The sequence below is a fragment of the Fulmarus glacialis genome, unplaced genomic scaffold (genome assembly GCF_000690835.1).
Source record: "Fulmarus glacialis isolate BGI_N327 unplaced genomic scaffold, ASM69083v1 scaffold37375, whole genome shotgun sequence".
Taxonomy (NCBI): domain Eukaryota; kingdom Metazoa; phylum Chordata; class Aves; order Procellariiformes; family Procellariidae; genus Fulmarus; species Fulmarus glacialis.
In genome coordinates, this window is record NW_009212999.1 from 440 (window position 1) to 11,471 (window position 11,032).

At 43.0% G+C, this 11,032-nt stretch overlaps 1 protein-coding gene across 1 annotated transcript; it reads left to right on the forward strand.

Annotated features, from left to right (window-relative positions):
- The first annotated feature begins 373 nt into the window (after positions 1 to 373).
- Positions 374 to 4,133, forward strand: RPL21 (ribosomal protein L21). The gene is made up of 5 exons (XM_009578059.1): positions 374 to 401; positions 1,057 to 1,118; positions 2,242 to 2,354; positions 3,001 to 3,151; positions 3,998 to 4,133. Exons 1-5 carry the CDS (start codon positions 374 to 376, stop codon positions 4,085 to 4,087), a joined length of 444 nt encoding a protein of 147 aa, XP_009576354.1. The 3' UTR covers positions 4,088 to 4,133.
- Positions 4,134 to 11,032: the final 6,899 nt, after the last annotated feature.

The following is an 11,032-nucleotide window of genomic DNA, read 5'->3' on the forward strand; positions in this document are numbered from 1 at the left end:
AGGGAGGTTGTGCAGTAGTCTCTCCATCCTTGAAGGGTTTCAAGGAGAAGCCCTGGGCAACCTGGTCTGATTTCATAGTAGACCTTGCTTGAAGCAGGAGGTTGAGCTAGGTGACTTTCTAGCATCCATTCAAACTTGAGTTACCCTGTGGTCCTGTAAATACTGTTTTCTGTGAATGTTGAAACGAAAAACATTGCTTGAATTGATAAGCAATTTGGAAGTGGTGTTATTCTGAATAGGCTTAAAGACTTGATTTTTCTGAAATATCTGAAAATGCTGTCAGTCAAATTTTTCGTGAATGAACTAGTAGTTCTGAAAAATTTGCATTCGTTTTTGCAGTAATTGGCCAAAATGACGAACACAAAGGGAAAGAATGTTCTCAAGGCCGTTTCGCAAGCATGGTAAGTACACCTTGTAGTAAGAACACTGCATTAAGTTACTGACCTGTTGCATGTCAACAGTCCCTAAGTAGCATTTGTAGAACAATGGCTTGTGTCAAAGGATATGTGACAACTTGGGCAAAAACTGTAGAATAATCTGCAAGTCAACTCTCACCTCTTACAGCTTGTGTATTGGTATTCTGATTGCTTCACAGTAGTGACAATGCTAATTCTAAAAATGCTTGAAAATTTATTTGAAGGTGAAGTGAGGAAAATAATTCAACAGTTACACTTACTTAAAGCGTACAGTTTGTTGCCTCTTAGCAATGAGCAGTGATAACAGCTGTTTTCACAATGAAGTAGTAAATAGTTCTAATGCGTTTTCAACTTCTGTGTTAGGAATGAGATTAAAGCTGTGATTTTTCCTTAGTTCGATTTTTTAAAAAATTGGGAGGTATGAAGAGGTAATTACTGCTTGAAAAAAAAAGAAGATGGTTTGATTTCTCAGTTCCATGTTTTTGAAATTGAATTTAAATGTGAGGCATTTTTAAGAAAACTTTATCACATGCATGATCTGTGTCCCCCCACCCCATTTGGGGGGGATGTGTGTCTCTGTGTACAGTGTGGGTGTGGGATTGTGAGCTTCATAAGTATCCAAATTTGTATCTCTTAACAGGAGTTGTCCCCCTGGCTACCTACATGCGCATCTACAAGAAGGGTGATATAGTTGATATCAAGGTACTTTCTACAGTGCTACATAATTAAAAGCTAAAGCAGTCTAATCCTTTACAATCTCCAGTTTCTTGAGGTGGTCTTTTTTGTTACTCTGGTCATGTGTGTCAACACAAGTACCCGTTGCTCACTTCTGAAGCAATAACGGAATGACAATGCTACTGAACCAATAGTTACTCTTCAGTGTTGCATGCTGTCTTATGTGGGTTTTTAATATGTGTGTGTGTGTATATATGTATTTTATATATTCGGCTGTGCTCTGTTACTGTGTGTTCAGCTGAAAAAAGTGAGTGAAAGAAGCCATATGTAATACTCGGGTTGCTGTACGGTGCCTGCCACCACTACTTTCATAGGAACCCCAGCTGCCATTTTAGTAGATGTTCTGTTTTGCCTCATCTGCACCTGCTGTTCAGCAGAGTGATAGTTTATGGTGGTGTAGCTGGTGGTTATGTCTGTGTCTCTGTATCATTGTAGGACTATACTTAAAATAAGTACGTACAGGGATGGTGATTGCAAAGCCACATTAAAACTAGAAACCAAGAAATAAATGTAAGGATACATCATATGTATTAATTAAGAGGAAAAAAGTGAAGCAGCGTTTCCCATCACTTGGTATTTTCTAGAACTTGTCCTTTAAAATAAACTGTACTTTCAAAATCAAGTTGTAGTGAATCTGAAAGCCTTTCACCAAGGATTCCTACTTTGTTGAATCTTTCAGTTTCATTTGAAATGCAGAGTTTTCGTAACAATCACACAGAAGATGGTGTGTAATTTGCTTGTTTATTATTTGACTCGGAGAACTGCCGTGTTCAGAATTAACACTTCTTGACACACTGGAGCTTGATGATGATTGTCTCCTGTGATTGCTTGCTGAAAGCAAAGTGATCAATCATTTCACCGACACTGAAAGCAACCAGATTTGTTATAGCAGAATTTGGTAGTCTCCAGACAGAAAATGCATGGTTGTAAATTCTAATGTACAAATAAAATAGGAGTAATTTTAAATCAATTCAAGTAATTTGAAATGTGTACTTTAAATAACTTCTGAAAGAAAAGTCCTTGATGTTGGTTTTTTTTATTCCCCCCCAAGTTAAAGTTTACATTTTATTCTTGTTTTACCTCTTAACAGGGTATGGGTACTGTTCAAAAAGGTATGCCCCACAAATGTTACCACGGCAAGACTGGAAGGGTATATAATGTTACTCAGCACGCTGTGGGCATTATTGTTAACAAGCAGGTTAAGTAAGTAATGAAATTCCGTGTATTGAAACTTTGTATTTGGGAAAGTTGATCTGTAATTGCACCCTCCTTTCACTTTGCCAGTTAGACAGTTATTGTCTTGATTGGTCATTCAAGGTGGGTAAAGTATATATCCTTTTTATAACCCAAGCAAATGATGCTCATTTGACTTGGATCCTGTCAGAGGAAACAGTTTTTATTTTTCTGAGCGCTTAAAGTGACATTACCTAAAGCTGACTTTCACATTGATACTGAAGCCCTTTTTAAATATTAATTTGTAGCTGTATCCAGCTGTATTCAGCTGGGTTTTGTACAGTTTAGTCAGAAAAGGACAAGTTGTTTTTCTTCCAGTAGCTGGACAGGAGTACAGTGGTAATACAGTTCTTTGTTTGTATGCTACAAGAGAAAATGACATGTTCTCCACAGTCTTAATCCTAAATTGTTAGCATATTGTTATATATTAATAAGCTTTCAGTTATGTAAGTTATATCTGATTTGCATCTGCAGCAATCTATTTTGAATGATTGCCCTTTAAAGAAAAATTATCTGTTTTTGAGCTTATGGAGTTACTCATGTAAGGGCCGTAAAACTAGCTTTTAAGTAGCCTTTTTTCAAGTGCAGTAGATTAAAAACTGATTTCTTTTCTTAGGGGCAAGATTCTTGCCAAGAGAATTAATGTGCGTATTGAGCATATTAAACATTCCAAGAGCAGAGACAGCTTTCTGCAGCGTGTGAAGGAGAATGAAAGGAAGAAAAAGGAAGCAAAAGAAAAAGGCATTTGGGTTCAACTGAAACGTCAGGTAATATTTTTATTGTAGTTGACTCAGTTGTTGATTCAGTTCACCAAAAAAAAAAGCCCAGCTAGAACCAAACCAGTTGAGTAAAATGTTGTTTTCTTCCAAAACTGTAAACTGAGCCTTTCTGTCTGTCTTTAAAAAACAAAAACAAAAAAATCCACTTCACGTTAATAAGCTGCTTACAGTATTCTGAAAAATCCAGGTCTCCGGCAGATTTTGTTGGAGGTGTCTGTTGCTACCATCCTCACTTGGGTTTGCAGTCCTTGGCGGAAGGTTGTTTTTTTTTTTTAAGAGTAGAGTGGCAGCATGCAGTGTGTCTGCATCTGAGCTGTCTGATGTGTTTGGTGCCTGAACAGAGCTGCACTATTCCTGGATGGAAATGGTAGCCTTGGCTGTGAACAAAGGGATGCTTCCTGTTCTGTTGCTGATCTCCAGCAGAAGCTCTGGCTGATTTCTAGGATCAGTGTTGTCTTTGGTTTAGCTGAATTTAGCTGTGGCAGTTTCTGTTGCAACCCTTTAAGAAAAGAATGAATAACTAGACTTTAGAGAGGAGATAATGGCTGTTGCTTCTGGAACCTCGGGGTACATCATCATAATTTGGATTAGTGAACTGCGGAGGGTAAAGTTTCTTCATTCAGCAATGAAAGTCAAGCACACTCTCTAGCAGATCATGTTCTTACTGCTATTCTTTGAATCAAATTTTAAAGAGACTAGGAGTGGTGAAAGTGCTGTAATGTTTATATAATAATGTGTTAAATGGTTGTCAAAATAAATTCTGTGTAAGGTTTCTTTTGAGTTTTAGTGCCATGAGTTTTCTTTTTTCTCTTTTTTTTTTTTTTTTGTTTACAGCCTGCTCCACCAAGAGAAGCACACTTTGTGAGAACTAATGGCAAGGATCCAGAGCTGCTGGAGCCAATTCCCTATGAATTCATGGCATAATGAATGTTTAAAAAAAATAAACTGAAGATCTGGTTTTGGACAAGTGTATGTGATTGTGGCTGATTCCTTTTTTTTTTTCGGAACAAATGCTTTAGAAAACTTTTCTTTTATTGAAGTTTTTGTTTATTTAACTTGCCTTACATGGTGGTTGGTCATTTAAATCATCTGCAGTTTTTGATGATCAGTTTAGTCATTTATATAGACCATAAATCCTGGGGCCACTGAAATTTGCTAATGCTTAGTGATGATCACCCTTCTTTGATGACCTAATGAGGTATTATGAGAGGACATAGAATATTTCACCAACAAACTGAGAGCATATACCAAGAATTGTACAGTGTCACTTGAAGGTTTAATTTTTTTTTCTGGGAAAAGGGATAACGGGCTTCAGATTTCATTGATAAAAGTTTTTGTCTAAGAGGCCTCAGATTAATATCAAAGAAAAATTGTGAAAACAGTTTTTGAAAGCAACCCCTTGAGAAATGGCTGTGAGCAGATTTTGGTGTTTCACCATTGTAACCTGTAAAAGAAGGATTTGTAGAACATCCTCAGGCCAATAAGCATTCTTACGAAGTAGTAGTAGTTCAGAAACAAGCCTTTAATTCCAAAACTGCCAGCCTTTGTAATTTGATTTTTATCATTTGAATTGGCTGGCATAGCTGAACACTTGTGTTTTGTTTATTGCATGTCTGTTGAATCTAAACATCCACTTGGATGTTCTAATGTTCTAACGCATTCCTCTCATCCCATTGATTTTATTGATAATTCACAAAAACCCAGTGCTACCTGCCCAGTGTTTCCTGAATGGAAGAACATCTTCAGCCAACTGCTTACTAACCAATGCTATTTTTGTGAGCTTTGTTTGAAACAGTGTGAAGCTTGCTCAAGAAACTGCTGAAGGTAACGTGCTTAGTTAGCTTTGAACGTGCATAAACTCAAGCTTAACTGTGTTATGGATATGGATAAATAATATTTTAACTTTCTAAGTGTGGTGTAAGGCATTGCTTAGCTACCTCAAGTAAGTGATGCAAGACTAATGTCTACATGGAGAGAGAGTAAAATACTAGAGAAGGTAGTGACCTCAAGCAATCCGTAGGTATTGACTGTTGAAAATTATTGCATAGTCAAATGTAGGACGGCTAGTAATTTTGGGAGTAAGAAATGGGGAGGTAATAAGGTTTGCTTTTTCCCTTAATTCAGCAGTGCCTTAAGCAGAAGTGTCAAAATGTGTACAGATTGCTTGTAAATTAAGGGATTAATGCCTGTTTGCATTTACCTAACATTCAATTGCGGGTGTTCCCATTCTCATGGAATGTAGTTTTTGGACGTTGGAGTCATTGTCTGGCTTGGCCTGGTATTTAAGGGTGACAGGCTTTAGGCACTGGAGGTTCAAAGTTGCAGTGAGCAGGTACTGTGTTTGAAGTTTCTCCAAGCTCCCATCTCGGAAGATGGAGCAGGCTGTATAGTTGGAATGACTTTGGAAATGCCTTGAAGAAGATGGAACAAAGCTTACCTATCAACAAACTGATACATGACATTAGTACTGTATTTTGATACCGTATGTATTGGGCATGGAGTGCACCACCATCTCCCGAAGCAAGGTTGACGAATCTATCTTAACTTTCACTGTTGCAGCTTATGCACTTAGCTTTTATGATCAAGTGGGGTTTTTTTTTTGGAGCAGCTAGGTCTGTGTACTAAGCTTTACACCTTTATTAGCTTCTTTGGCTTGTGGATTTCCATAGCAATTTAAAATTGGTATTTGACTCACAAGATAAGCATCGTTTTCCATTAGGCTTTGCGTCTGAAGGAGATAAGTGGGAGGTTTTACTGGGTATGATCTTTGGTGATGGTATTTTAAATTTTCTTCTCATGCATGCTTGTGCAAGTTATTTTGATTCTGTGTTTGTTTTGTACTGCCTGTCAAGATTCAAGTGGATTAGCTGTAGCATCATGATGAAATGATTAACAGTAACTGTAAGTGGTGGGTAGTTCTAAACTTCTAAATTTATTTTCAACAATTTGGAATAGTAAGACTAGACAGCATGTAGCGGTCTCATTTAAGAGCAGTGCTTCCAGAGGCGCGGTGCATTGCAACAGTTTTCAATGTATTTAGTCTCAGTGTTTTTAAGGTCACTATGCCGACAGTAGAGGCTCATAACTGCATATTTGTGTGGGCTGGGAGGAGAAGGAGGGAATGCTTTCCTTGGTCAGGATTCCCAGAAATGACTGAAAATGAAACTGGGTTCGTATAGCAAGAGAACAGCCTTTTCTGGGTTTTTTTAATATTTGAAAACAGGACAAATTAACTAAGGTTTAACCTGTCTTGGGTTTATAGATGCTACCTTTTAGTTCCTCTCAGCGTACTGGTGGTTTTCCTGGTAATCTCAGGTTTGCAGACACACAGCTCAGATACTTACAGATCTCGGGATCTCCTGTTGAAGTTTGCTTCCCATGTGTTCAGCTGCCCTGGTTTTGCACAGTCCTGACAAAAGAGGGAGATCTCTGAATCGAGAAAAGTTGTTGAAGAACTGCCTGTCAGGACATCTTCAGTCATGAAACTAGTGTCTTAAATTGAAATGCATCCTTCTTGATAGAAGAAAATAGTTTTAGGTGTATGCAGAAGTTGCAGAAGATTTGGGAGGGAAGAGGGGTGATTTCGGCAGTTCAGCCTCTCTGCCCCTCTGGGTGGAGGAAGCATGTTAGCTTATGGTGGAGTTGCAAGTTCCTCTCCTCTTCGACTCACTCTGGAAGCGGTTTTACACACTAGACCCATAAGCTATAACCAGTTCTCTGCAGTCCTGTTCTGAGGCCGTGCCTAGCAAGCAAAACCTTACAGCGAGCGTGCCAGCTACAGGCTAGGTGCTTCCTTTCTGTTCATACCATGACAGAGTTGAATTTTGTTCATTCCACGATGCTTTGAATTGTGGAGAACTGTTGTGAAATCCGCAAAGCTATAGGCTTCCCCTATAATTGGACACACTTTGAGCTAGCAGAATTCAGGAATCCCTGGTTTAAAAGCCAGTGTCGCGGAAGTTCAGTATTACATGTTACCTGTCTTCCAGTCCCCTTCTAGCACAGAGACATTGTTATCCCAGAGTTGGTGGTCTGGCTGTCCCTATACAACATGCGGAGAGTGAAGTCCTTGTGGATTAGCACAAGCCGTTTACACTTCAGTGTAGTGCTTTTTCTCCATTCCATGGAGCCTAATTAGGAGGTGGGGGCTGAGCTGTCTCCATCTTACCAGGTTTTACTGTCTCAAACCATTGCAGCTGGTTCCCTGCCAAAGGTCCTGCGAAATCTCCTGTTGTCTCTTAGAGAAGAAGCAAGGAAGCCTTCTCCTGAGCTATCAGCTTCGTCTTTTTTAGTGTTTCAGTGACACCAAGATCTGAGGTTTCCTGGAGGCTGTGTAGGCAGTGTGTGTGCTAATACTGTGTGTGGCCCGGAAGGGTCAGTGAAAGAGCAGAAAAGGCTGGGGAGGAGGAACCGTGCCCGTGCAAAGGGGCTGCAGGCTGGGGACCCTGGGAGGCAGCAGGTGAAGTGTGCATGCCTGAGGGGGGGTGAGGGGTGTGCAGGCACCTCCAGCCCCATTCCTGGGGGGGAGGCAGGTAAGCAGCTGCCATGAGGACGTACAAACAATTCATGCTTTTGTAATCTTCCCGTTGAATGTATGAGATGGGGGAAACAGTCTTGATGTTCACTCCCTTGTCCTTCTCAGTGCAATCCTGGACTTGGCATGTTCATGATCAAAAGGACGGCTGGCATCCCAGACGGCTGGCATCCCAGAGGATGCCTAGAGCTGTGCGTACACCTGCCGGAGAATGGGATCCTCCCTATCCCAGCACAGGCAGACAGGCTCTCTCCGTCCGTCCTTGCAAGGTGCAGTGGGTTCTGTAATTTGGGGTGTGTGTGACAAGACATGGTTAAACTGGGCTTATCATTGTCTGGGTAGTACTGCATGACTCAGGGGTGTGCGTAGTATCTCCCACAGTGCAGGGGGCACCCTACTGCTGCAAACGGTCTCCTTGCATGGGAAGAAGGTACCAGCAACCCCTATGATTCTGAGGGTGGTAGAATGGAAGACACAGATCATGAGCATTTCATGGCCATGCATCTACCTCAGTGGATGTACTACCGAGGTCTATATGGGAATGAAGTTGCAGCTGCTGGGATTTATGTAGTTATAACCATGCTTCCTCAAGCGTTGGGTAGGGATGTGGCTCCCATCAGCAGCACCCAAACAGCTCAAGAATCAAGAAAATACAAAGCTCAGTTGAGGTTGCTGATTTCATTTTTGACTATGTGGAGGAAGCTTTGGGTGATGGCCCCTGGGCCCTCAGTCACCTTTTTGTCCATGCCCTCTCCAAACTGTTTAGCCATTGACTAGCAGGAGTTGGGGAGTGTAAGGAACGGTTGCAGTCTTGAACATGGGCTTGTGCTCCTGAAAGTTCATAGAGAGTTGTGAAGCCATGACAGCTCACAGCAAAGGTTCTCACCAGTGTGCCTCCACATGGAAAAGCTTTGTGCCTGCTGCTCCTTATCTCATGTGGTCCTGCCAATCGTAAGCCCAGAACTTCTAGCTGACTCCACAACATCAGCAAAGACTCCCAGGAAAACACTGTGCATTTTGTTTCTTAGAGGAGAAAGGAGCTCCAAATGTTCTCAGGATGTCTTCCCTGCTGCAGCCACAGGAGTTAGACACCTATTCCCTCCCCGAAAGTACCTGCTGTTGAATGTTACCAGAGCTTGGAATGGGGAAGTGGGTCAGGCAGTACTATGGTGTCCCTGGGACTCCATGTGAGTGGGACTCAGTGGTTGTGCTGTGGGAAAGGGTAGACCATAGGGATGGTTGCATGGGCCACCTGCATGGGATGGGTGAAAGTACAGCCTTGTGCTTCCCAAGTAGGACCTCCAGCCAGGAAAGGAAAGGCTCCTTGGAATAGCTATGGGGCCCACAGAGGCTGATCCCAGGGATCGCTTGGCCCACAGAACGGAGACAGCTAATCTGAGCCCCCACATGTGAGGAATCTGAAGCCCAACTGCTTCAACCTACTGAACTGCTCCTGTTCCACCAGAGTAGGTGTTGATGGAGAGAGAGCCCGTCACTCCCTGGAAATTACTTCCTTCGTAGGGTTTCCTGCCTGAGTTTGTGCAGTCGTCTCTGTGCTTGACCATCACCATTTGCCCTTTGGGGGTGCTCTCAACAGCGAGTGAGGCAGCATGAGCTCTACAGCTGCCCAGAAAGGGGGAAGCTCCTCACATTTTGGGGACGGTGGCTGTTTAATACTACTGCTTTCATAGCTCAGTGCCTGGGAATCATCTGCCTGGAACGGACTCATTTCAGTAGCGTTCTGCCAAGGGCACGCTGAATGTACTCTGATAACTCTTTTGTAAAGAAATGTATAAAAATAGCCTGTGTTGGCACTGTGAGCAAGGCCAAAGACAAGTGCTGGTGGATGACAATGGGAGCAGATGACAATAGCATGAACCTCTGGAAACCAAAAGCTTCTATTGGTACAAGAGAAATCTTGTTTACAAAAAGAAAAGGGCTCACTGGTTTGATGGGAAGTGAAGTAGAAATTTTAGAAGCAATCAGTTTTTGAGGTTAAAACTGGCCTTGGTGTTACCGTAGGGGTTCTTAGGCACTAAAGTAACACAAATAATCAACAGCACTTCTTGCACTGTGCTTTTCTGCAGGCACTAGTTTAACTGATGTTAATTAGCGTGATGTTAACTACTGTGAAGTATGTGTAACCCTTCAGCAAAGAGCAGTGTGGAGTTGTTATCAGGTGGAACATTTCTGGGGCACCAGGGGAGAATCCTTAAACAGGGCAGAACATTGTTTTGGGGGGCTGGCCAGTCCTCTGGCCGCTACAGGGTGCAGAGCCTGAGCTAAGCCTCTGTTCCCCGCTCGAACTCTGCACCCATGGGAAGCAGGGAGCCGTTCCTCCCCATCCTTGCCAAGGTGCCAAGAGTTGACTTTCCTCAGGAACACCTTGGCTTTGGTAGGGCAGAGCTGGCGATGTTATCCTGGTGCCCTTGTTCTGAGTTTTCATGTCACTGGAGGGACTGGGGCTGAGGATTTCCAAAGAAGAGCATAGTAGGTCGGGTACCTGGACTCTGGCATGGATGTAGGGAGAAAGTAAGAAGGAGGACAAGAGGAAAGTGAGGAAAAACATGACTTCTTGTCATTGCGTGCATCTTCCGAGAGGTGTATCGAAGGGGAGGGGGAAGGCGACTGAGTGAGCACCACCGCATGGCCCCACTACTGCCGAGGTTCAGCTCAGCTGCCTGCCTGTGGGTGTCCAGGGCCACCTGGGGTGCCCTTGGGCATCAGCCCTGCAGCTGGGGTCCAGCAGCTCCCACGGTGACTCCGTCCCCTCGCAGTGCCAGGCTGTGAGGCCACAGACCCGTCCCGCTGCTTTGGAGTACTGACGTGCTGGCATCTTCCATGTCGTTTCCTGCTGGCTTGTGTTATCTCACTGATAATAATAAAAATAAAGCAGTCCCTGAATGGATTATTTATCTCGTAAACGCTTACACGCTTGCAAAGCAGTGCGCTGTAGAAGCGGTTTTGCGGGAGCCAGGGCAACAGTTTGCAGAAGATGAAGCTGTTTGCAGTTTTGAGGATCATTTAACAGCAGCCGCGGTGGAGCGCCTTTCTTCTCTGAAACTTCCTTCTGCTTTAAAAACCCGGAGGGCCTAGTCCAGACCTCAAGGCCCCGTGGACCGCTTTGGTTTCAGGGCTGGCTGTTGCTTGATCCGCAAACTAGGATTTCAACACCGGCTGTGGAGGGATGTATCCAGGTGTGGGAAACAAAATAGTCTGAGATAAAAGGATAAATCATTTCCCTCCTGTGTTTGGAGCCCCTTGCTGCAGGGAGGGCGCGTAAAGCAGGAGCCTGTTGCAGCGGTTGGGGCTGGTGCGGGGTGTGGAGGCGCCGG